At 35.8% G+C, this 25,905-nt stretch overlaps 1 protein-coding gene and 1 long non-coding RNA gene across 3 annotated transcripts; one reads left to right on the top strand and one right to left on the bottom strand.

Moving 5' to 3' along the window:
- Positions 1-61: 61 nt before the first annotated feature.
- LOC146459426 (uncharacterized) lies at positions 62-25,439 on the bottom strand. Of its 2 annotated transcripts, none has more exons than XM_085089577.1 (16): positions 24,635-25,439; positions 17,604-18,161; positions 16,640-16,684; positions 15,584-15,615; positions 14,538-14,704; positions 13,525-13,615; positions 12,866-12,948; positions 11,183-11,455; positions 9,812-10,055; positions 9,019-9,123; positions 8,338-8,395; positions 8,043-8,208; positions 7,121-7,235; positions 6,425-6,591; positions 6,013-6,145; positions 62-5,692 (listed from the first exon to the last, which is right to left on the bottom strand). In XM_085089577.1, exons 1-16 carry the CDS (start codon positions 25,080-25,082, stop codon positions 5,456-5,458), a joined length of 2,922 nt encoding a protein of 973 aa, XP_084945703.1. In that variant the 5' UTR covers positions 25,083-25,439; the 3' UTR covers positions 62-5,455. The 2 variants fall into 2 exon arrangements, with proteins under 2 accessions (XP_084945703.1, XP_084945704.1); XM_085089578.1 differs by having other exon boundaries at positions 15,584-15,612; positions 24,635-25,432.
- LOC146459427 (uncharacterized) lies at positions 8,275-9,982 on the top strand. The gene is made up of 3 exons (XR_014857943.1): positions 8,275-8,414; positions 9,026-9,273; positions 9,844-9,982. It is a non-coding gene; the product is annotated as an uncharacterized LOC146459427 (long non-coding RNA).
- Positions 25,440-25,905: the final 466 nt, after the last annotated feature.

Below are 25,905 nucleotides of genomic sequence, written 5' to 3'. Positions count from 1 at the left end.
CTCACTACAGTTTTGCTGTTCACAATCAATGTAGCAACGGCCAGTGTAAGACCAAATTCAGAGCGTTTGGAAGAGAGGGTTGATAACTAGAGGCACTTCCATTTGGTGAGAACTGAACTAGTTGAAGAATGTTCATCAAGTTTCAGTTATTTGTAAAGAAAGAATCCTGCATTATTTGTCAAGTCAAACAAAGTACGTAGGAGTGTAGCAGCTAACTCTGGGAAAAGTTGGGGGGGGGGGGTTGGTGACAAGGTTTTAGCTTAAGTCCAAGACAAGGAGACACAATTGCACAGCAAATCATTTATTGAATTTATAAAATTTTAAATATTTATGCAACAAATATGCATTAATTAGCTGCAGGCATTATAGCAAAAATTAAACACATGCCAGGGTACCTAAAGGGTGAGGGGGAGGGGGGTGGCCCTCCCCTTTGGGAGGGGGAGCTTGCTTCACTGGAAGGAGAAGGAAGGCCCCTAATATTTCCACCTTTTGCTGAGCAGGTGATATACTTCCATCTGTGTTTTTGGGACCCTGGCATTTGCAAAAATATGTTATTATTCAATATGTTATGCTCAAGCTAATTCACATGTTAATGCTGTGAACATAGGAAATGTGGCTTTAGGTTTTTTTAGAATTTTAAATAATCTGTTTAACTTGTTAATTTTGAGTGCTGGTTTCAGGCAGGATAATGCAAATTACCAAACGAATGGTGACAGATTCGTTTTAGTAAGAAATTAAGAAATCTGTGAATATGGCTAGAACATTGATTCAGTTTTGCCAAATCTTTATGTCCATTAATGAACAGTTGAATTTGGTTCTGTTGGTGTCCGTTAAACCTTAAGTATGGTTTCACCAACACATAACTCCCAATGTTCAAAACCCAACTAATGGTCATGTTTAATGCTGTTGTCCGTTGTAGTTCTCTGAACACAAAATGGATGGAAATCCAGTTATTAAAACCCATGCACATTACCTTATGAACTCACTAAATTGATACTTCTCAGTTCCCTCACTAAGGTGGTAACATGAACAACAGCAGTGTCAAATGAACCATTAATTGCATTTAGATCTCAAGAGTTCATGTTGTTAAAAGACGCAAGAGTAACTTGAGTTTTGACCACACTGGTATCTCTTTCTTCTTAATGTTAGTCCTTAATAAATATCTGACAATAACAACATTGCTTTGCAGATTTCTAACATAGTTTTACTCCCATCTTAAATATGCGATAGCCTGGTGTTTTTAATGTAATGATCATTTTGTGCATTAAGTCAAGATCGTCATTTTAAATTATATCACTTTTTTATGCAATTATTTAGACTAACAGTAGAGTGAGAATAATAAGTGATAATTTGCTGATTAGGTTGTTTAACAATGAGAAACAATTTAACAGTTAACAGTAAAATATTACCAGCAGTAATGTTGGTATTATTACAACGCACCTAAATGTAATAAATTGTACCCATAATGAATAAAAAAATTAATGAAATGCAACAAGGCTTGAATATATGACCTTCAAACTTCATGTATCTAGAGTGGTTTATTTGACACAAACTGACAGGGCATACATGTATACATACAAAATATTAATGACCAGTTGCAGCTGATAGAACTCCTTAATATCATTGCTGGAGACTATCATTCCCGGGTAGATACGAACTTGCAGTTTACATATTTTGTGGCAGAATCCAATCATCCCACTAAAAGTCACAAATGCTAGGTTTGCCATGTAAAATTCTGGATAGTCACCCATTAGGCAAACGAGGACATAATTTGTGATAGCTGTGACAATTTTGAAAGTGGGAATCCACCATTTGTAGTACTGTAGCAGTACATGTACTTCAGTTTGGAATTAACATGTTTTTCAATAAATATTATTAATATACAGGTGGCTTTGATCATATGCATTTTCAGGTTTCTTAAAATATTTAAGTACAAAGATCACGCTATAATTTCATAAAAATAATTATTTTGTTCCGCTGATTGCTTTGATATTTTAGATATAAATACACAGTGATCATCTTTGTTATATAAATCCAGATAAAATTTGACAGACATACAGGTTTCCACACAACGCTTGTTGTTATATGTAACAGACTTTCAAATGATAATCCACTGGACTCAAGATGCTTAGTCATTACAGAAATGGCTACACACCTTTTTACATGCCAGTAGACAGAACATAATAGAGCTTTTCATTCAACCAAACATTTCAAAACATTTAGACATTGGATTTGAAAACATTTTTTTTTTATTCTTACAGAAATTTTGGAAAGAGAAGACAACTCTGAATAGTCTGCTCAAATTTTGGAAATTTACTTGGGAAATCTCTGCATGTTCAGTAGTCCAATTCCATTCCTGTAATTTCAGCATTTTTCAGTTGAGTGATTCATGTATTTGTAACAAAACGGTTTGTGGCATTTCTGAAAACTTTGTCAGAAATGTTTTGCATGAATTTATGTTAAGCTATCTGCTTTGGTCAGATGCTCCCAAAAAATAGTATAGTATTACAGTCAATTCACGTGACGTGTGACCAGTATTTCCAAGAATGAAATGAACATTTGAATTTCTCTTTGTAACATCCAACATGTTATTGGAATGTTGAACATTTCTCTAGACATCTCTCCGAAAAAGACGCATTTAACAGGAAAAAAAGATCAAAATACTTGGGAAACAATTGTTATTCTTGAAATACTTAATGCTGTAATGTAAAGAAATATTCATATCTTTATACCATCAATAAACTAGGGAAATTTCTATGGGAACTCTGAAATCTCACTGGCAAGGTTCAAAACTGACATGTCAATTTCAAAACTTCATTCAAATTTCAAAAATACCCGTCACGCCTGACAAGGATTGACTGTAACACCAATCAATAATAGAAAGATTTCAAAAAATACTTATTGGGCCTGTATAGTTATCAGGAGTTTTGAGAAATAGCTCCCAGTTCTCCCACATATTCTAGCATGTTTGGTTGAACAGACAGCTCCCACTCACAACCCAGCGCTTTCTCTATTGAAAATTCATTAATCTTTGACCATTGAGTTGCACTGGAGCTCTTACAATTTGCCATGATATAGAATACCCCTTCTCACAACAACCAAAAGGACATTGTTATCTACCACCATCAGAAATTGCCTTTAAAAGCCTGGTTGCAGTCTTTGTAAAGCCAAAAACTCAGAACTTTTAAAAGGAGCGACAATCAACTGAAGTGCTACTGAACAGTACCAAGAAGTCGCCAGCTTCTTGAAGTTTAGTTTTTGTTAAGCTTACAGTAAAATTAAGTTTGAGTACTAAAGTATGCTGCAGGAAGCAGTGCCAATAAAATAGTAATTTACTTCCAGTTCATTTCAGAGGTATAAAATAATATTTTACAGGATCAAATTAAATATTTAGCAGTAAAAATAGCAGTTTCTCTCAGTGAGGACCTGTTAAAGTGTAAATTTTTATCATTTCATTCCATAGTAAATAGTATAAATAGTACATGTATAGTCCAGATATATATGAATGACTGTAGGATGTATAACTATCCATTCTCAGATAGTTTGCTGAGTGTAAAATTAATTTGATTTCAGGTCAGTAAAATTAATTATTACTAAAATACAGATCTGTAGTTACCGGGTTCCAGCCCTAGAAAATAATGCCATTTTTCACGAAAAGTAGAGAACTTGTTCCTGTCTTACTTGCCAGTAACTAAATTATTTCACTGATAGTATTGATTTAAATGTTTGCCAGTTTGCTAATAATCATGCTTAGAGCCTGTTCACATGGAGTGTCTCAGCCAATACTGTCGCCAAGTAGGTCCTTCAGAAGGCAGCACAAATTTTTTTATCACATGTTCGTATGGGAAAAATTTGTACCAAGATGAGAAATTGTTACCTGTTATTCAGGCAATAAATTATTTTGAGCAATCCATGGATATTTTCATCCTGGTGTCTTCCAAGAAAACAGTTATTTGGCTTCTGTTCCAACCTGAACAGAGAAAAATGTTTACATAGAAAATAGCAGTGATTTAATAAAGTTTCTTGGCCCCATATAAGCAGGCTCCAAGCTAGGAAATTGCAACGTCATCACTCTGGGAAAAAAATTATGTTATAGCATGGTGATCTTTCACCACAAACTTGCCAGATAAATTTCAAAGTAATAGTCACAATAGCAGTTTTAAAGTTACAGAAAACAATAATTGTATGAAATAACACTCACTGATAAAAAGCAGTAATATTATAAATGAAACAATCTGTTTTAGCAATCCCGCTGTCTTCTTATAACAAAAATCATGATCAACATGTATATATGGATTGAACACACACCATAATAATTATTATTCAACTTACCACAGCTACAAATTCTATATGCATCAAAAAGCGTCAACATTAGTAATCAGTCAACAACAGCTATAAAAATGATTGGAATATATGTACCGGCATATATGTATGTACAATAATATTATTAATATAAATTTCTGCAACCTTAGATTTCTATTGGAAAAGCTTGTTAACCTAAATTAACCAGCCCAATATACTTAACTGGTTTTGGTAATAAATTTAGAAAGATGTCACATTTTTTAATCAACTGTGATTTTTGTTAAATAATTAAATTCAGTTGTACCAAGCTGCAGAGTAAGACATCTTTGATTAACCAGAAAGCAATTTTCATGCCACAAGAAAAGCATGATGAAGTTTCAGAAGTTAACATCTTAATTGGATGTTATGCAATCTTTATATTCTCGATACCAAATTAATACTTAACAGAGAATTACTCATTTTTGAAAGATCAATTTCAAAAAAGTTATGTTTAGGGAATTTACTCTGAGTCCAGAAAATAATGTCTGCATGATATAAATTATACATTAATGATTTTCCTTTTTAATGTGATTGATATGGAAGGCATAAAATAATGTCCTTGCTTTGCTCTGTCACAACATCTGTTCTTGTGACAAGCGATTTGACAAAGCTTCATCAAGACTGAATATTGAATGTGTGTCATATATATGCAAGTTATTTAAATATTGACATGTCAATAATTTAATATATACAATACTGGATTTACTGCAACAATAATATAAAGCTCTTTAAAACAACAAATTTTGGAGAAATTTCAATCTGTAAATCAGTGTTACTAAATGTATTAGTAACTGATATTTCTAAACTCACACACTTAAGATCACCATGCATTAGTGTTTCAACTATTATGACAATCACTCTAATAAAATCTTCAAGCAGATGTATTGAGACTAACGTTCAAGGCACATAGTAATGCCAAAAAGAGAATAAAATTATGCCTAAGGTGCTTGACGTTGTATGACTTGTAAATAACAAAGTGACAAATCTTGAATGAAGAATTTATTAGGTTTTTCTGATGGGTCCAACGAAAAAATGCTGTGAAAAAACAATCCCCAGGATATTTTTTCCACAGATTAATTTCAAGTTTGAGAGGTTGCATTGAATATGTAGTCTCCTAAAGTAACACTTTACCATACTGCTTCATAATGAAATACTCAAAAGAATATGTCATCCTTAATCTGGACCACTGGACAGGCTCAGATGTCATCCATGTCATTGAACACGGTGTAGTTGCCATGCTGGTGGTGAGGCTAGAGATTTGCTTGGTGTTGTGTCCCTTGTGCATTTCTTGTGCTAACACCATAGTAGTGACTGGTGATACCTCCTCCAATTCCACAGGATCTGTTTTCATCTGCAAACAACAGATACAGAAGGTCAGGACTGTATATTACTAAACAACCATATACAGATGCATGGAATGAAAGAGTGCTGGTAATGGGAGAGTGTGAATCACATATTTGACCCATACGTACCACACTAAATTTTAAGAATAACTCTTAAGAGTGAGTTCCTGTCAACAGAATTACTTAATTTTCCTTTCCCCATCCCTATCCCCATCCCCTTCTCTGTAACCCTACCCACCCCACCCACCCAACACCTTCACAAAGTCACAATCCATTTACAGCAACTGTACCTGCACACTGCACTGTCAGCTTGGCCATTAGTACTTACCTCTCTTCTGCACTCCTTTTTAATTTTTTCAACTTCATCTCTGCAAAGCTTGCATACGTAGATAATGCTGCGATCTCTCTCTAGTTTCCTGTAAATGTCATCCGTGATGCTGTCACACATTGTATGAATCCACCTGAAACAAAATACCGGCATATACATCATGTAAATGTTTTGAAATGTTGTTTGAAAAGTCTCCAGGGTGAAAAGGATGAAATATCCTTTTCAAATCTTTTTGATTGTCCAGTTGAAAATTGCCTGATAACTTGTCAATCAAGCAAAATACTAGCATGTTTTAGGTGATGTGTTGCAGATATTAAACGTTGATTATTTTTTATGGCATCACATACTTAACAGAGATCTAAAAAACAGGCTTGATAATTTAATTTGGCCTCAAATGAAAGCCTACACCCACCTACTGCAGGAGTCACACTGCACCACTCTATGATTGCCCTGCTCAGCATTACACATCGGACATCGATTTGTCTTATGTTTGTTTTGGTAACACACATCACACAAGGTATAATCAATGTGCCATCGTGATGTCTTCTTTGTTCTGCACTGTCTGCACTGACGGCATTTCTGTTAGGAAGTAAAAATGTATTTATTAATCATCAAGTATCTTGAACTGACCAGAAGCAAATCAACATCCCTCCATTTTTCCCCATGTCTTAGTAGGATAAAAATAATGACAACATGACCATGTAACAGTTAACGGAAACACATCTGAATAGACAGACACAATCAGGTAATGATCATACTGTTAAATGATGGATGCAACTTTACTTTAGTGCAAAAGTATCACACAACTTATCCACTTGCATCCCACTCAAAATGTTTTGTAGCTGTAAGCAATATAATAAGAGATGTAGGCAGCAAGCATGGGTTCCCTTCCCTTATCATTAATGAGGACCAAAATCTACTGTGAACTCAACACCTCTATTAAAATAGATCACAATTTTATCAACTGCCACAATAAATGAATGCACAACTTACTGATCAATGAACATTGACGTGATAATACGCGTTTTCACTACCAAAATTACCAACAAAATTATGTGGCACATGGCACATCAAATGCAACAATGAGACCTTTGCAAAGGTAACAAACCTCACACTTCCAGCCTAACTTTTCTGTTGAGTTGGTGATAGGTACTGTACACAGTGGATGGTAACCTTTGTCACAGCTGCTGCATATTAACAGCTTGTCTTTGGGAGAAGATTGTCTGCAGAATACATTACACGATTATAAGTTAATTTTATTCCAGTCATCAACAATAAGACACTAGAAACACACCCTAAAACAAAACAATGTTGAGAAAGTTGTTTCAAACTAATAATTATTAACCTGAAAGTTTATCCTGAAATGTATGGCATGCAGCACTGTAACCTTGGCTTACGTTAATCTTTTAGCATCGGCACAGTTAACTCATAAACCAAATTTGTTTCTTGTCAATAGCTCCAGGTTGCAAAGTTTGACTAATGACAGACCATCAATGATCAAAAGAAGATTGCGACAACACATGGTTCACACTGAACTGGGAAAGAAACTTTCATGATGATTTCATGACCTCAAAATTGACAAAAGGAGTGAAATGCTCCACTGACATTTTGATGCTTCACACAAAAGTTTGCCAAATTTCTTTATTTTTTGAAAATTTTCCAACACAATTTTGGTAAAAAACTGATAGAAATGATTCGTGTCTTTTCCATGACACTTGGGAAACAATTTTTCAAACTTCCATTACCAGTACATTTTTCAGATCTAACGAATACAAATTTCAAATTCCATGATCTTTCTATGATCATGCGAACCCTGCAACATGTTTTAACAGAGAATAAACAGTCATTTTGTGCCAAGTGTAGCCTTTGCTGTATACACGTGGCTATCAAGAACTCAATTCTTCTTCAAACAAAACAAAAGTACAGTTGTTCACCGACACCCTCTTGAGCACAAAGCAACATTGGCCTTCAAGATCATGTGATATTGTGAGAAACAACTTAAAGCATTAATAACATGTGTTGAACTTTACCTGCAAAACTGGCAGGATTTGCACTGTGCACATTCCCAGCCCACCCTTACAGTCTCTGTAGCACGCACAGGAGGAGAGCAACAGTAACTATGATAATGGCAGTTGCATCTGGTGCACAGTAACAGCTGTGATAATTCTCCTCCCTGATGGCATCTGTCACAAAATGCTGTAAATTGCAAACAAAACCTTATTTAGTCATGCACAGTACTTTCGATATTTTAGCAAACCTATTCTACTGATATCTTTTTGTCTCCTATCATTTAGGAATGCAAATGTTACATGTGGGAAAACTCACCTACTCTTCTTATAATGTCATCATGACTAACACAGTAAAGTTTCATTGTTTTTATGTCCTGTTATCAAAAAGAAAAGGTAATTAGAAATAATTAGTTTCTGATTATACTTGACAATTATTCCATGAGCATGCGTTGGATATGAGATGATAGATAAAAACAGTCAACTAGGACATAGCATCAAGTTGGCTACAATCATCTCATATCCAACAAGTGCAAATAGGATAATTGTTTTATTAAAACAACCAAGAAATTTTGCTAGATCTTGCTGATTTCACTTTGCAGGAAAGACCAGAAGACAATTTAATGGCCGCTATAATTTTCTTGGGCATGGTATAATGGCTCATATACCATGGCCGCTAAGGCAATCAAATCCCTCAAATTGCATCATACAATGATTCAGTTTTTAATAATGACTGATATCCCATGGCAGCTAAGCTAATCAAAACTCATTATCCAATGATCGTGGTACATACATCCTCTTGGGATAATTCCTCAGGCCCAGTAGTGGTGGGTGCAAATGAAACTTAACTATAACACCCCAAAAATCCTCACAGGCCAAAACTAAACCCCAAAACACCCCATACCTTTTCTGTACCTGAAAATTAAATTAACCTGGCTTTCACTTAAACCCAAAACTTACCCCCGAGTTTTGAATTAGTTTCTAATCTGTTTATTCTCACCTGATAGGCCCTTGCAGCCATTGCACATGGGTAGTGGTATATTCTCCCGCAGTCGGACATCTCACATACAACACTAGCACCAAAACGTCCACAAAAACTGCACTTCTGCAAAGAAGATCACAACTATTTAACAACTGGAACACTGGAAAAGGACAACGGACCACTTTGCGTCAGTAAAGTAAAGGGGCAATGAACTGGGTCCAGATGAATGGGGCTGAAGAAAACAATATGGCAAATTGAAATGACAGGCTCAAGGTAAAAACTCACAACAACAAAGGCACATTATACCTTTTAAGAGGAGGTTACAGCTGCCAACTAAAATCACTGATTGTGAGGATAATTATCCCACCATATTTCAAGTAGCTAAGTAAATTTACATGTAGTTAAATTGCATTCAATACATGTAGTAAAGAATATTTTTCTTATTCAAGCTTTCATTTGGGCTGTGAGCATTAAGTTGACTTCAAAAACTCGTGCAGTGACTTTACATCGATAAATCTCCTTGTTATTAGTATGCGGTGTTTTAACAGCTGATAAAACACTCCTCATTAGTATACGGTGTTTTTCTCATATGCTAATTCCAACGTTCACAAAAGCATCATTGTTATGAACTCTATCAACACACCCTTTTCCAGGAATGTTTTTGAAGCTGTTCAAAAAACTCGCAGCACTTGTTGTATCAGGTCTAAAACCACTCAGCTGCACTTCGTGTTAAACCCAACAAAACACTCCTGCTCCTGTTTTAAACATTACATAATCCTATCTCATTCACTTGGCATTATGAGTGCCGTACCTTTGAAAGAATCTGATTTGTCAATTCAACAGTAAATTCCACTGCAGACTTGGTAGCAATGGAAGCCAGCGTCCATGCCGCACATCTTTCATGGACCCATATGTGACCAGACATATCACACAGATCAACCAGCTCAGGCTCCTCTCTGAAGCCAACATTGGAAATGTCTTCTTGAGGAGCAGGTGTGAGCCTGTTGTTACTGGAATTGTTCACCACACTAGATTTTCCATCAGGGCTCCTTGGCCTGAAGTTTTAATAAATAAATTAGGCACTTCTTATATGCATCGGTCATTACTGATGTGAAAGCCGATTAACAGTTAACCACGCTTTTCATCTCACTCATTCTAAGTTTATGAGATAAAGAACAGTCTTATTCAAAACTGAACTGCAGACATTGTATGGAAAACTCTCTTAATTAAATTATTAAACAACTTTTACAGGAATCATAGTTCACACAAATCCTAGGTTAGTGTATTTGACACGCTTTGAATAACGGGGCCCTGGTTATTACTATCATTAGTTTGACGTTTTGAACAGCTGGATCACACTTTACATCACACTGGAATTGTCATTATCTTGTTACCTCTGCTGTTAACGATCTGTGTGTTGATAGGAGCAGTGTAATGAAACTTTTAATTAATAGTAATAATAATGACAACTTTATTTAAAACTGATGAGACCAATTAACCGATTTGCTGGTACAGTGTATGAACCAGCTGCAGTGATTACGTTGTCACTACAAACACCTCTAAATCTACAAGTTCTTTATAACATTTTTCAAACAATTTTGAACCAGAAATCATGCATACAAAACCTACAAGACAGTGGTACTCTTGAAAACAAATCGAATGCCCCTGATGCCTGTTATGGTAAACTACAAACTCTTCACTCTTTGCAATAGACCCCCCGGCCTTTTTGACTGACAAAAGACGGATCGAAACGCACCAATCACTTTTTACAGTCTTCACAGCCAATGACATCACGGCTTACTGACAAACGACCAATAACATCTGGACTTCGTTGACCAATCAGGTTAACAACCAGAGACGTATATACCACCTACTGACGTTACACAATTCACTTGACTCTGAAGATGACTTCCGCTCAGGTTGTCGAAACGTCAGTCAAAGTCACCACAAACAGTCCTTGTCAGGACTACATTCACCCAGATGATCATAATTTACGTACTTATGACATGACTCCTGGGTTCAAACCATTTACAATTTTAAACTCTTCACAGCCAAATGAATACATACAGCAAATGACGTATTGCAGAAAATTACTGGTGTTCAGTAGTTAATCAGGAAACGCTCAAAATTATGAACATAGTCACAAACACGTTAACAAATTAAAGCCTGTAAATCTGAGTACCTGATGGCTGGGCCTTCTCCTTGACTAGCCCTGTATTTCAATGAGTAAGGACTGTGGTCTTGGTATTCATCATCATGGGGGCTTCCCCTTCCATAGGAAGAAAGTGAACTACTAACAGCAGGGTAATGTGTATTTCGGTGACCTGACGAAAACTGTTGAAATTGCTGTGGACTTGTTGAGTGTCTCGGGAAGCCAGATATTCTTCCAAAACATATCAGATCACCTTGTCCCAACAGACTGTTGTTCACACAGTTGCACAAGGCACAGCGTACTCTGAAACAAACAAAAAAAAAAATTCACACAGCTAAGACAATATCTCAGATACACCTGGCAATTTATGAACAATCTTGACCACTATAAACTACAAAATTGAAGACACTCATTCTCCAAGTTCTTCTAAAAAGATTTATTTTAAACATGATCTTCTCTTATTTAATGCACATTGTGTTTATTAGTTAGCCAGGAGGTAGACAATTGAACTATAGCTGAGCACATAACTGGGTTGTCAGCACACCGTTTGTGGTTACAAGTAAACCAAACTAAACAAATGTTGTCAGTGGCTAATGCACCAAATTGTTTCAAATTAATGTGTGGTCCAAAACCAACAAAGACAAATAAACTGAGGAAGTATGCTTTGTTACATTTTATTCTTGTTTTGCCATCTTTTGTTTTAGAGGATATTTCTCTTATCAATTCATAATATTATGGATTTTGTAAAGTGGAGCAACTGAATAAGTACAGTGTTTAAGGAGATAATGCAGATGGTGTTTAATATCATTGGCTTCATGACCGATCTATGTACGATTTAGCAGATTCAGTGATTTTCTTGTTCACAGAGAGGGGAACCACTTCAACTGGAACTATAAACTACCTTTATTTGAACCAATCACTGTATATATGTGTTACAAGATTTTTGATTATTTATTATAACTATAATTTTTAGGGCATTCTTTAAAATATTGTAATTCTAAAGTTACTGCAGCTGAACTAACATTAATTAAATTTTATAAAGATAGTGATACCGTGATTAGATAAAGCTTATCACGATGATTGCAGGAAGGGATATACACACATTTAAGTCTTGATAGCATGCAGAACAACAGTGAATAATCATGAATCATGGACAGAATAGCATCCAGAAATCCTACGCTTCGGAAATGTATTGTATTCTGTACAAGTAAAAGTGTCTGTTTAGCCAAACAAATGCTACAGTACTCTTCACTGCTAAGAGCATCTGCCTGCAGCACTTCACCTTCTGTCAGGAACCGCTAATCTTAATATGTTCTGTGAAACAAGACTTGAATTTAAAATTTGTTGTGATATGTGATTTTTGTTGGGAACTTGAACTAATTGCATAGCAACAACTGATGGAAACATCACTGTTACCTCATCTGTTTCCTGTTTCTCTTGCTGTACAAACTACACCTGTAATTCAGGTGAAGTTACTAATTTATTCCCAAAAAAACATGATCAGAATCTCACCTTTACCACCGAACTTCAGCCAGTTTAAATTCATGATCATATCTAAGTTGTTGTTTAAATTATTTTGTTTTGGATAATTTTCAAACCAGGAGGTGACTGATTTTTCATTTTGTGTTAGATTCATAACCATGATCTGGACCGAAAGAAAATTTAAAAAAATCTGATTTGTTTATATCCAAATTAAGTTTAAAGTCAACTTACCTTCTTGATTTGCTGTGGGAATTGTTCAACCTCTCATCCGCTTTAGGACCAGTTTTCTCACTCAGTGTTTCACTTGGAGAATGCTAAACCACAAAGTGTTTATTAACATACTAATTAGACCACAGCGAATTGTGCATGACATTAAATTAACTAATTTATTATAAAATCAAGCAATTAAGTGTCAAATGAATGTAAGCATGGCAGTGCTGAACATGGGAATAAACAAAGTGAAATTGTGTACACTGTCGGTAATGCACTTCATACAAAGATACCAAAAGGCACAAGCTCTGACAAGTTTCCTAGCTATCTAAGAATACAGCATGGCCTAGGAAAGAAAGGGTGCAAAGTGGTGTAGTGATTAGCATGTCAGACTTTTGATCGGACAGTTGGAAGATCTGAAGGCCAGTGGTTCGAGGCTAGATTGGACTCTTGTTGTTTCCTTAGACAAGAAACTTTGCTCCACATTGTCTCTCTTCACATGGGTACTGCTGGGGGTAACCCTGCGAATATGGACAAGCATCCTATCCAGCTCCAGCTTAATTTTCAATTTTTTTCTAGTCAAAGAAAGAAGTGTTTAAACCTCATGTCAACTTGAATCAAAGTTCTGTTCACTTATCATCAGAACAAAGTCTCAATAAACTAAGTCCTGTGTTTAATACCTTTACTCTCTTGGGTGAGTCTGTTTCAATGTCAATATCTTCATCGCTGTCGCTAGAATAACTCACTGATGATGCAGCAGCTGACACTGCCCTGTCAGTACAAAAAGAAACTCTTTAACCCAAGGGAAAAAGTCTAGAAGGAGGGGGTAGGGGGGGGGGGTACTTCCATACATAACCTGTATGGAGATGTGCCGCCCAACATTGTACTTTTTCTTTTTTTTTTTTTTTTTAATCTAAATTCATAAATATACTTGGTATCAGTTTTAAGCTTCACTACAGTGTATGTCAAAGACGGGCCTGAAGAGATGACACAAAGGAAATATTTTCCCTATCTGGACAATTTTTCCTGACATTTTTTGAAGCTAGCAACTGATTGCAATGCAGTAAGCAGTTTTTTTTTTAAACTCATGACATAAATAGGAGTCTCCTCTATTATCACTGGCTAGTTACTCATTTATTTTTCTACTACCACTTTTCTCTTTTTCTTTTTAAGTCAAAATAATTTGCATTAATCTTAAAACATAAAATAATATATTAATACCATTTTTGTTACACTACCCACTTCAATTAGCATTTGCTATATACGAGTAGTGTATACCAAAAGTTTATAATTTGTTTTAACAGAATAATAAAATAATTTATATTGTCTAACAGTTCACAAAGGGAAAGTAAAAATTTTCGTCATAAACAGGGTCAGGGTTTCAGAGCCTGGGCGGCACACCCCTATCCAAACTAGGTCCAAGAAGAAGTTCACATAACTTTTTAATAAAAAAGGATGATTTTTAAAAGAAATTCCGTCACGGCATCGTTTGTGGCAGTTTCAATAACAGCACTGTACATGTAGATCACCAACTGGGAGAAAAATACTGCCATCGTAGTTAAGTAGGTACATGTACCAGCATGTTATAGCGAGGTTTCAACAGGAGTATTTATAAGTGAATGTATCAGTGATCAAGACAAAAAGCAAGGGCAAGAGCATTACCCAGCCTCAAGAATTTACTGAAAGTAAATACCTGTCTCCCTCAAAATCAGGCTTCCGTTTTAACCTGGAGTTGAAATAACTTGCATCTTGAGGTTCTTGTCTCTTTCTGTTTCCTTGAGAAGAACTGCTGTGTGTACAGTAGCAACTGTTTTTCTCACTAACGTCATTTTCATTTGACAGCGAGCCGCCATTTGAGTCCTGATGAAACAACATGAGAACAAAAAGTGTATACGAGAACGATGTATTATTCAGTTAGTGACACAGGCATACTCTGGAAAAAATCTGAGTGCTCCTATCAGGAGTTGAACTGATTACTAGTTCGGATGCTCTACCACTGAGCTACAGGAGACTCGTGGGAGCTAGGGGCATTAAACTAGGTTCATGTATAGTGTATAGTTGACTATTTAACTGGAGGGGTAACTGGCCAACTAGTAGCCTACAGGAAGGAGAAACTAACAATCAAATACTACTGACATGATTAGAAAAACAGGATCCCAATCTAAATGAGCACATCTGTTTGGATTAAGTGAAGAGTAATTTTGTCTCAGAGATGACAGGCCAAGAATTTAATCATCATATTTTTAGGCCCAAATATGTTGTACCCTTAGGAATAAAATGAGGAACTTTTTAAATCTAAACTGTCAATGGAAGAGCCATAAGTTGTTAGCATGTCGACTCAAACTAAATGCCAACTGACCTCTGTATGAATGAATTTGAATAAGGAAAAAACACTAATGCTGGAATAGACAAGTGTAAAGAATTTTAATTTACAAATGTGATAAATTTCACTTCAAGGTCCGCTAAAGAATTCTTATTTGACAATTTTACCAAATGTAATATAAACACCCTTGAAAAATAAGGAGGTTAAAGTCTAAAAAGCATGTGAACCAGTGGATACAGCAAATCATTGAAACCCCAATAACCCTGCAAACCGAGGTAAAATGTAGCAAACAAACAAAAAAACCAACCTTATTCAGTGATGAAAATGAAACAAATACTATTTTGTCTGTTCCTTTCATTTCCTGTCAGCTATAAATTAATTAAAACTAAAACTGATTTTCATATTAAATAACTTACCTCATCACTTTTACGGCTGTTTTCAGCTTCTGCTTGAGTTTTAAGTACAGGAAAAAATATCAATTAGCAAAATATGTAACACAAAATCAAAAGAAACACATTTAAGTTTAAAAACACAAAACATCAAATAAAAATTAATTTTCTGTGGTGAAAAGTCCACTTTTTATTCATTCTTGACACGTCATATGGAGAAACACCTGGTCTATGGTCTAATAAAAATAAAACATATGCCAGTCTTGCCAGATTTTGGTGTAATTTCATAGGTCTCAAGCTTGTAGTCTCACTGTTTGAATGCTATTGTCTTGGAAGTCCTTTTTTCCTGTCAAACACACTTTGATTCCCCATTACTTTGAACCCAGAACTGTCTGAGGCCATTTAAAAAATTAACGTAGTAAGATTTGATTCTTATTCTTGCTGCACTGAAAGTCTCAAGAAAGAACTAGTTTATTACAGCAGTACTTTAAAGTTAAAAAAAATTATCGGGCTCTCAGCTGGCTCACAGTCACAATGCTCCAAATCTTAGTTATGTATTTTAAAAGGCCATGAAATCTAATGCTCACAGAGAAAAGCACTAGCCTTACTGTCTTGCAAAGCCTCAAGGTTACCATTCACTTTTGCCACCTAACATAGCCTCAAGGTTACCATTCACTTTTGCCACCTAATATCTGTCTTGCAAAGCCTCAAGGTTACCATTCACTTTTGCCACCTAATATCTGTCTTGCAAAGCCTCAAGGTTACCATTCACTTTTGCCACCTAATATCTGTCTTGCAAAGCCTCAAGGTTACCATTCACTTTTGCCACCTAATATCTGTCTGGTAAAGCCTCAAGGTTACCATTCACTTTTGCCACCTAACATCATCTTTTGAACATAGTCTCACTAACTTCCCTTATAGACTACAAACATGTACCTTAAAGCAATGTACAATATGAGATTTATTACCAAATCAGAAGCACTCTTCCATGTCGTGACCTCACTGGTTTAAAATTATTAGTATTAAGGCTACAAATACAGGAGTAAGTTAAAATTTTCATTCATCACGGCAAATTTGACATACCATGCGACTTGTGTGCATTCCCATACAAGGAAGCCCTAAACCAGTCTATTAAACAGAAAGAAAAACATCATTAATTCAAATTTGAAAAACAATGACTTATCAGCTAATGGTTTAAAAAATGGTGCCAATGGATTGCTTGGGAGACAAACTTTTTGTGTTACAATACTTGTGTAGAGTCAGTCCAGCTATAGAGTTACATAAACTGAGCCATCCTTTCTAGTTTTAACACTTGTCTTGCAACTCCAATACAACCAAGGTGTTAATAGGCAAAATTTGATGGGAAGTGAGTTGAAAAACAGTTCTGACAATTCAAATTTCAAACACTCAACTCCAAAGTTACTACCAAGTTACTCTCTTACTTAAAAATTATTTCAACAATCACCTGAAGAGTTAAATCTGTTTACATTTTAATTCCTGGCATGAATTGTGTGCAAAGTAAGGATGCTCATAAACGGTTAAGATGAACTTGCTCAAAATTGAAAATTGCGTACATAATTTTTTTTTTATTTCCATAAGTGCGTAAGTGAACTGGAATGAAGTTCTTGTAAATTTAAAAAAAGCCTGAGTGTTCTTTTTAACAGTGTGACAAGACGAAAACTTTGAAACAGAATTAACAAGCCAGGTGATTTGCTTAATATTCAATTCTACATGTACTATCATTGTTGCGACAAAAAACCATGACTATGACTACTTCTTATTTCTTATACAATAAAAAGTGATGACTTAAAATTCAACTTTCGGTTTAACTAAAGAACACTTTCCCCACAAATCTGTACCAACAGTCTGGGAAAGTAATATAAAGGAATGAAATCACGAATAAGGAAAAATGAAAAGTATTTTGGAATTCCATTGAAGCTAAGGCTCCAGAGATGCAGGTGACCAACATAACTCCAGCTTTTTTCGGACTGCTCTCACAAGACAGCTGGCCACCACCCAGGACAAATTTAATTTAAGTTTAACATACCTGGTGGTTGAACTCTTTCATAATGGTATGGGTTGACACAGACTTTTTCATGCTTTGTATCATAACCATTCTGACAAAACTCTTTATGTCGCATTTCCATCTTGTGCACATCCGGCCACCTCCAAAGCCGTGCATAAATAACATGAGGAAAGTCCTTCTTATCCCCGACTTGTAATCTCCCATCCATTGTCCTTTGAACAGTGACACATTTTGAGGGTTGCCGTCCCTTTGAGGTGATAGCCACAATTAATGAGTCTAGCTCATAAAATTTTTTCTTGAGTTTCTTCACCAAGGATTCAATAGCCCTTCGACTGAAGCTCTCGGCATCAGCACCCTGATGTCGGAGGACAGCATGCCAAAGTAAATTCCTCACTATGATTGGGCAGGGATCTGCCGAGCAAGGAATGTTGCTGGCTCCTGGCAAAGAGTTGCTAGGCCCTGCCTCTAGATATTTAGGCTGTTCATATGTTGTCGTTGGTTGGGGAGGACTTTCTTTCAACACAGATAAGGCACATTTGTCACAATTTGGTGATGATGTTTTGACTGAGAGAGTTGCAGCTGTATAAAGAGGAAAAATAAATTCTTCAATGGCAGTCATAAACCACATGACCTGGGATGACACCCAGGTAGAGGCCCCATTACGTGTTAAACCTGTTAAGTGTAATTTCTTGTTACAATACAACTACACTGTATTCTCATGAGAATAAAGGAATTGATCACCATTAAATGATTAAATGTATATGAAATTTGACCCCCCCCCCCCCCTCCCCATACCATGGAGCAGGTCTCAAGGTTAACCCATGATTTCTTTGCCATCCTAGTCACTTCCCTGATAGGTTATAATAAGGCTCTTTTTATTTCACCTAAATACTTAATACAGTGTCTATGAATCTCCAAGTGAACAGGAAAAGTGTTACTAACAAAAAATGAGAAATGCAAACAGCACCAGAAACTCTAGTTACACTTTAAAATTATTCCATGGATTTGTTTGCATCTTTTTCAACAGAATGTGACAGTCTTTTCACAACAAATCTAAGGAGATTTTGTCCAACTGTAACAGGAAAATTCTTTTTGAATAACATTCCTCAGACGGTTAAGGAGAAACCTACTAAAAGAATGTTTAGAAAACCACTCTATAAATATTACCTTTGCTCAATATTGACGATACATTCCTTGCTCATTATCAATGATACTTTACTCCAATTATTTTCATTTCTCTTTGTATTTTTGTTTTCCTTCCGCTATATCTTTCTTATTTTTTCTATTCTACTTCGTTATTTTTCTTATCAATTTACTTCCTTTAAAGGGGCAGAGTATTAGTTTTACTTGAGGTGCCCCTCTACTCTCCTCTCCCCTATTTGAATTGTATTTTTGAGCTGCATGCTAGCCTATGTTTTTAATACCTCCAACTTTTGTATTTTGCGCTTAATATGTAACAGTAAGTGTGGACAGTATAAATAAAAAAATAACAATAAAATCAAATGAAATGTATGTGACAGTCTGCCGGAATGAAAAATGAATCTACGAAAAAATAAAAACATGTCTGGATACGGCAAATTTTTTTCAAAAATTTTAAGCATTTCTATCAGATGTTGACAAATTTCCGCAAGAACAAATAAATGTAACTTCAGACATTTTTTGCCTTAACCAACTATAATTATTAATACTAATAAGTTAAGAGCTGCCACAGAGGACCAACATTTCTAATCAGACTAACAATAATTAATCACTCAATTGACTTTGAAAATGCAAGACAATAGTGTGATTGATAAAGGTGACCACCGAGTGCGAAAAAATCGGCATGATGCCAGGACTAATGAAGCAATTCCATGCCGTTACCTAGGCAATACTCGATTCTTTTAAAATAGCTACTCGTAATGTTTATCCTGCTATGTTTTTGCACTTACTCAGACATGTTTACATATTCATACATTTGCGACAGCTTTTTATCAGTCATCGAAGGCTGCAGTCTAGTAGCCGAAAGCTCGTTTCTTTAAGAATTTTTAAACATTAAGACAACATCATTTAGCTTTAAATATGCATAATCCTGGTTACTCATCCATTTTTACAACTATATACTGTCACAAAACCACAAAAAACATAACACAGAGACAAAGCAAAATATAATCAGAACTTGAACTACTTGGAAGGGAAGCACCGCACCTTTAGACCTAACCCTTCATCGTTAAACATTTCAACTACCTTTTAGTTATGAGACTAGTGTATTCTTTGACATCACACAGACAGACAGACATACATAGTTTACATACTTTATCTTTCCCACAGGGATTTTCAAAGATAATACAGGATATGATAAAAAAATCACTACATAAAAAATTTATCATTACAATCACTAAATTACACAATTAATAACATCTACATGAATAATTAAAAATAAATAAGTTTCGTATTCAAGAATTCACCCAGACATTTCCATTTTAAGGTTTTCTTAAAAATTATTCCTGTTCTGCTTAGTTTCAGAAGAGACTAATGAGTTCAGAGGGCGACAGTTTGATAACAAAATGTTTTTAGCCTGCAGAAATTTTAAAGGAGACATTGAGAGTTCCTAGTGCTTTTCCAACTGATGTACAAGTCATGATACATTTACAGACAATACATTGATTCCAAATAAAACAGAACCTGTAATCAGATTACCAGAAGGCATCAATATCCACTCTGCCCATAAACAAAAGCAAAGAGCTGATGCGTCTGATATTCATGCGGTCACAGACTTCAACTAAACACAACAGAAGCGGGCAATTAAATTTAAACTCCATCAATAACGTCAAATGCCCTGGTCTATAAACCTTTGTATTCTGAACTGGTTATATTATGCATTGAAACACAACAGATGAAGCTATCACGATTACCAGCTAACCTATCACAAGAATATTTTATAATCCAAGAAAAGACAATACTGTTGGAAAAAAAGATAAGATTCCCCTAAAGTAAAAGCAAAAAAAACATGGTTGAGATCACTTTACCTTCCTTTCCACTGATAACAGCTTTAATCATAACTATAACAAAATTCTTGAATCTGATTGGCTATCGCCAGCCATGATTTGAGCATCAATAGGACAGTGTATGCACCTCACGCCTACGTAATTGGACATTAGACATTTACGCGTGCTGTAATAGGACAGCTGCACTTGACCAGGGTCCTTTTACCCATCCATTTGTAAATAAAGCGGTTGTTTCTACATTCTCTGAAACATCTCAATAAAAAATGCTGTTTATTTGTCACAGCCGTTCGTTCTCAAAATTTGAAATGGTCACGATTAAAGGGGAAGTATCATGGGGTTTAATTGACCTCTTTTGTTAAAAATGGTGAAATAAGACCTTCACTTTACTACAAAATAATTCTAGAACAGTGAGAGGAGAAAAGTCAACTAAATTCTTGACAGGAACGACTCGTGATTTGTTCTAACACATTTTGGAGACAAAATACGAGAACTTGAAAAACATCAGCCTAACATTTTTCAAGTTGCAATCCATTGCGACCTACTCTGTCCCTGGCCAGAGGCACTAATCGACAATTTTCTTGCACTGGGGTTATAATTAATTTTATAACAAACCTAGACAACTATTTTTTTTTTTGTTTCTGTTGTCAGACAAACATTTTTGGGTTTTGAAATTACATCAAATTTTCATGATACTTCCCCTTTAATTGGTAACAGGACTTTATGTCTGCTTATTCAGTCTGTAATCAGACTCCCGCTATGCTGTCGTCCTATTTTGTTAATCAATTATATGATTACAGACCGAATTGGACTTTGTCTTTGTTACTATTATTAATTGAATTAGAGACACTGATTACTTGAAGCCATTCCAAATTATATCCTGATGTACAGAACTAAATGGTCTTCAGAGAATTACTCAACACATTTTTTCGGACTGCTGCCAGATGCTGCCGGCACGATCAAATAATGAAAAAATTTGAAAAAAAGTCTGACAGATACAGAGGATGACTTCACATATAGTAGTAACATCACATTCACTGACGCCAAAGTGCAGCAAAATATTTGACAGCATATGTGCCCCTTTCACTTTTTTTCCGTAAGACCCTTGTAAAAGTGACAAAAATATTACCTAAAATATAGAACGTAATCCAGTTATTACAACATACGGTGTAAATTGCAATATATTTCCTTGCAATGTTTGTTGTGATACAAATTTCAGCAAAAAGCAAAACATGTCAAGGAAGTGAAATAGTTACTAAGCATTGCAGAGATATCGGCCTAACAAAATGGATAACAACGTTTAGTATTTAACCATGTCAAAGGATTAAGCTTATGTAAAAAACCATGAGTATATAATGTAGCCTGGACGATATCACTTAAACAACTCTTTAATAGTACGCACACACATGAAAAAAATTGTCATATAAAACAGACTTCTTGGAAAAAAATCATCTTATAAAATAGAAAAATAAAGAAGTTTGTATAACATTTCTGACAAGACAAAACTATGATTTATCTCAGGAAACTACCTGCAAAACAGAAATAGCGTTGTGCACCCTCAAGCGATCAAAATGACATTACAGGTCACTTGTCTGTCTGTAAATTATCATAACAGTATATCATTTCCTTTGATACACATTGTCGATTGAAAAGCATTGCTCAGGTCAGATGGAGTGAAAACAAATAAAATAGATCCAAATAAAGAAATTATCACCAAAAATCAAGGACTGATCTCTGTCCCCAGCCAAAATTTCCCTGTTAGTGAGGACAATCTTCACAGAAACAAAAATTAAATTAAATCAACAAATGATCCTCCATGGAAATGAAATATGTGCAAACCATTTCCATGTTCCTTTTAAAAATGAACAAGAAAGTCAGTGAAGTACACAACAGTCACCACATTTACCAATAGCAATTGGAGAAAGGAGTGCAAAAACACATATTTCTTAATTTGTTTAAGTTAATTGTGCTGGTTCATTATCCAAACAATGGCAAAGCTTAGACAAAAACACTGTCGTGTCCACCACTATTAAAGTTGAATTTTCTTCCTTTATTTTATTTTTGGCTACTCTGGATTTCAGCTAGTTTTTTCTCTCTCACATAAGATATTTAAACTTTGTTATTCCCTCTGAAAATTCCCTTTAAGGGATATGGTAATAATTTAATAACGCTAATTTGCCTTTACCACAAGCAAACGCTTTAAAGCACATACAAATAACATTTTTGGCTCAGATGAATGTTCAGCAAGACCATTGACAATATTAAAATGTGTTCCTTTATAGTGAAAGTCACTTTAAATTACAAGTCATCTCAAGGGACTTATAAGCTGATGTGTATCTATCGCAAAAAAAATGTAAAAAACGCGAAAATTAAAACAACAAATTGAAAACTTGTATGTTTAGTACGTCTTGTCTTGTGGCTCCAATCCCCTGGGGTTTAAAATGCAAAAGACCTAAACAAAAGAAGCCGCCGTGTAATCTTCGTTAGCAGTTGAGAACTTCAACCATAAAAAATACGATTTAAAAAGCAACATTCGATCAATAAAATAAAGCAAACCACCAGAAGAGAATAGAAACGTTTTGCACTGCGTGGCTGAACACGAAATTTTAATTACGTGACAAGACAAGAGGAAGCAATTGAAATGCATCTACGTGGCTTTTGTGGTTTTGTTTGTCAGGAGATGAGAAATATTAATAGGGGTCGGTTAAGAAAAACTGTACAGGTGACTTATTCTAAAGCTACTGTCGTTTAAAAAACGATTTTCATCAAAGTTCGGGTAGTTATTTCGGCGATCGAAAGAACAGAATTCGAGATTAAATGCAATACCCTCGAATTGATATACAATTACGAACAATACACGTTGTCAGAAATGACATTCAAAATTTCAAAGACATTCCACACAAGAAAACCTGTTCCGTGAAGAACACGGATAGCGTGCGCTTGGCTCGGAAAAATGGCGTGAATGCAATCTATACCTAAACTGATCGTGTAGTGGCGGTAAAATTCACGCTATCGTCTAGACAGTGAAGCCGACTGAAATAAAAATATATTCAAATAAGGCCCTTTTGAATACTAATTAGGTTTTGTGTTTACCTTTTACCCGACCCACATTCACTGTTCTAACAGCGATTTTTAGCCCAAAACTTGGTTCCAAGTAGCGCGCGCGCGTGCTCTGGCCTCGGACGAAAATAAATTCAGGTCCCAAAATAAATTAGAGCGAAAGCAGACGACATTTCAGACGTTTTCAGACAAGAAACGCTCCAGCCAGACAATGAGCACTAACCAACAATAATACTTAAACAAAACCCAGACAAAATAATTCGCTCGCCCCACACGAAACGATCGCCAGTCATTTGACGTGATTCGGACCTCAACACGTCTGAAACACAGTCTGGAGAGCGCAATAAGAAGAATCGCGCAAAAATTCGGCCAAAAAACGAAGCGACGTTCAAGCCGAAATTAAAAATGCAAAACAGCGACTCGCTCGTTATCCAAACAATGGCGAAGCAATAGATGAAAACACTGCCTTGCCCACTCCCAAGGAGGAAATTAGCATTTCGCTCTTTGACATCTTTATCGATAATGAATTCGTGAGGCAAATACTGTACTTGTAATCGAACGAGCACGACCTGTCTTAACGCAAAATATCGCACGAACAGATCGCTTGTCACAAGGCTTTTCCAAAGGTTACGACGATAATACAACGACAAAACGCTCGAATGATTTAGATCGGAAATAATGTCCCTGAGCGAATTACAAAAATATTACCCCCGATTGAGAAGTTATAAATCCTGTAGTAGCTTCCCCCGTGACATAGACATGTAAAAAATAAAAAAAAATAAAATACAAAAACGGGCTTCAAAGGCCAATTCACCCGAGTTAGTTGGATTAATCCGGCCACAATATGAAGTATTGTCACATACCATAGCGCTGGTGTAAATTTTGTCATCACGTACCTTGTGAGAGCACGTACAAGAAATGCGTGCGTTCATTTGGCTCCTTTGGCTAGCTACATGACATCACACAATTGACCCAACACACTAACTCCAACAAGAAAAAATAAATTCTTACCTGCCGGACTACGAATTCTTTCATAATGGTACGGATTGACACAAACACTCTCGTACTTAAGATCATAGCCGTATCGGCAAAAGTCCAAATGTTTCATCTCCATTTTTTGAATGTCTGGCCATCGCCACAAGCGAGCGTAAATCACATGTGGAAAGCCCTTGCGCTCGCAAACTTGAAGTCTGCCATCTAAAGTTCTCTGAATCGTGACACATTTTGATGACTTGGATCCTTTACTTGTGACCGCGGTGATCAAAGAGTCTAGCTCTTCAGACTTCTTTCTCAATTTTTTCACCAGCGATTCGATGGCTCTCTTTGCGAATTTCTCAGTTTCGCCTCCTTGGCGATGGCAAGTTGTATGACACATGAGATTCAACACGATGCTTAGGTTCGCATCGGCGGAGCTCGGTCCTCGTTTGGGGGAAGCCGATTGCACTAAGCTTTTTTCCATTCCCGACCCCTTCTATGGTCCTCATTTCATCATAGATAGTTTAAAATTTCAAGAAGAATCAATCCGCCAAACACCCATAAACGTTCCTTCCCAAACAAACTCCATATGCGCAGTACAGGGTTCAGATTGAATCAGTACGGTCATGTCATAGCAAGCCTCTCGTCCAATCACATCCCTCAAAAGGTGATAGCAATTATTTCTTACACGCGTTCTTGTCAATCACTTTGATTGACGGGTAATGGTAAACAATGTATTTTGGTGTGTTGTTAATTTCGAGGCAAAAGACACGAAAATTTTTGCTAAGAACATTAACGAGGTTGACACCTTTCCAGCGACGTTTGTTCAAATAAAACATTCCCGGGTATTTGCTTTAGTGAAACTCAGATCTGTTAGGGTGAGTTGGGACACGTTTTCACGTTCACGAATGTCGAGAACGTTCCGGAGTGTGTATTCTGTCAAAAACGTTTGTGTTGAACACCCACTTTTTAACATTTATACAACCTTTTCAAGTAAGATTTATCACGTATAAGTTCAAAATAACGCTTAAATGGGATTGACATGTGTCCCGTTTTTAAAAAAAAAAAAACTACGAATAAATTACATTTTTCACTGCGGATGGTTTTTAACTGTCGGGCAGTAAAAGAATACAAGTAGCTTGTCAAATTCAAAGCATGCATGTATCCGCCACCCACGCCTTCCGCCTTTTTTTTTTTTTTTTTTTTTTTTTATACGCTGGGATTGCTTTGAAAATTGCCGAGAAAAAAAAAACTAAATTTAAATTTAAAATTCAGTTAAATGTAAATACCTCCTTGACAAACCAAAT

Source organism: Pavona decussata, unplaced genomic scaffold (assembly GCF_977016875.1).
Source record: "Pavona decussata unplaced genomic scaffold, jaPavDecu1.1 SCAFFOLD_219, whole genome shotgun sequence".
Taxonomy (NCBI): Eukaryota; Metazoa; Cnidaria; class Anthozoa; order Scleractinia; family Agariciidae; genus Pavona; species Pavona decussata.
This window is presented reverse-complemented; position numbering and strand designations above follow the sequence as displayed.

Bases quoted from the DNA above. Each gene is read 5' to 3' on its own strand.
- LOC146459426 (XM_085089577.1), bottom strand. From the start codon at position 25,082: ATGGAAAAAAGCTTAGTGCAATCGGCTTCCCCCAAACGAGGACCGAGC. The intron at 6,592-7,120 runs GTTTGTTACCTT...ACTTCCTAACAG, and splicing joins AGTTAGGCTGGAAGTGTGAG to AAATGCCGTCAGTGCAGACA. The intron at 5,693-6,012 runs GTAAGTACTAAT...TGTTGTTTGCAG, and splicing joins AAAAGGAGTGCAGAAGAGAG to ATGAAAACAGATCCTGTGGA.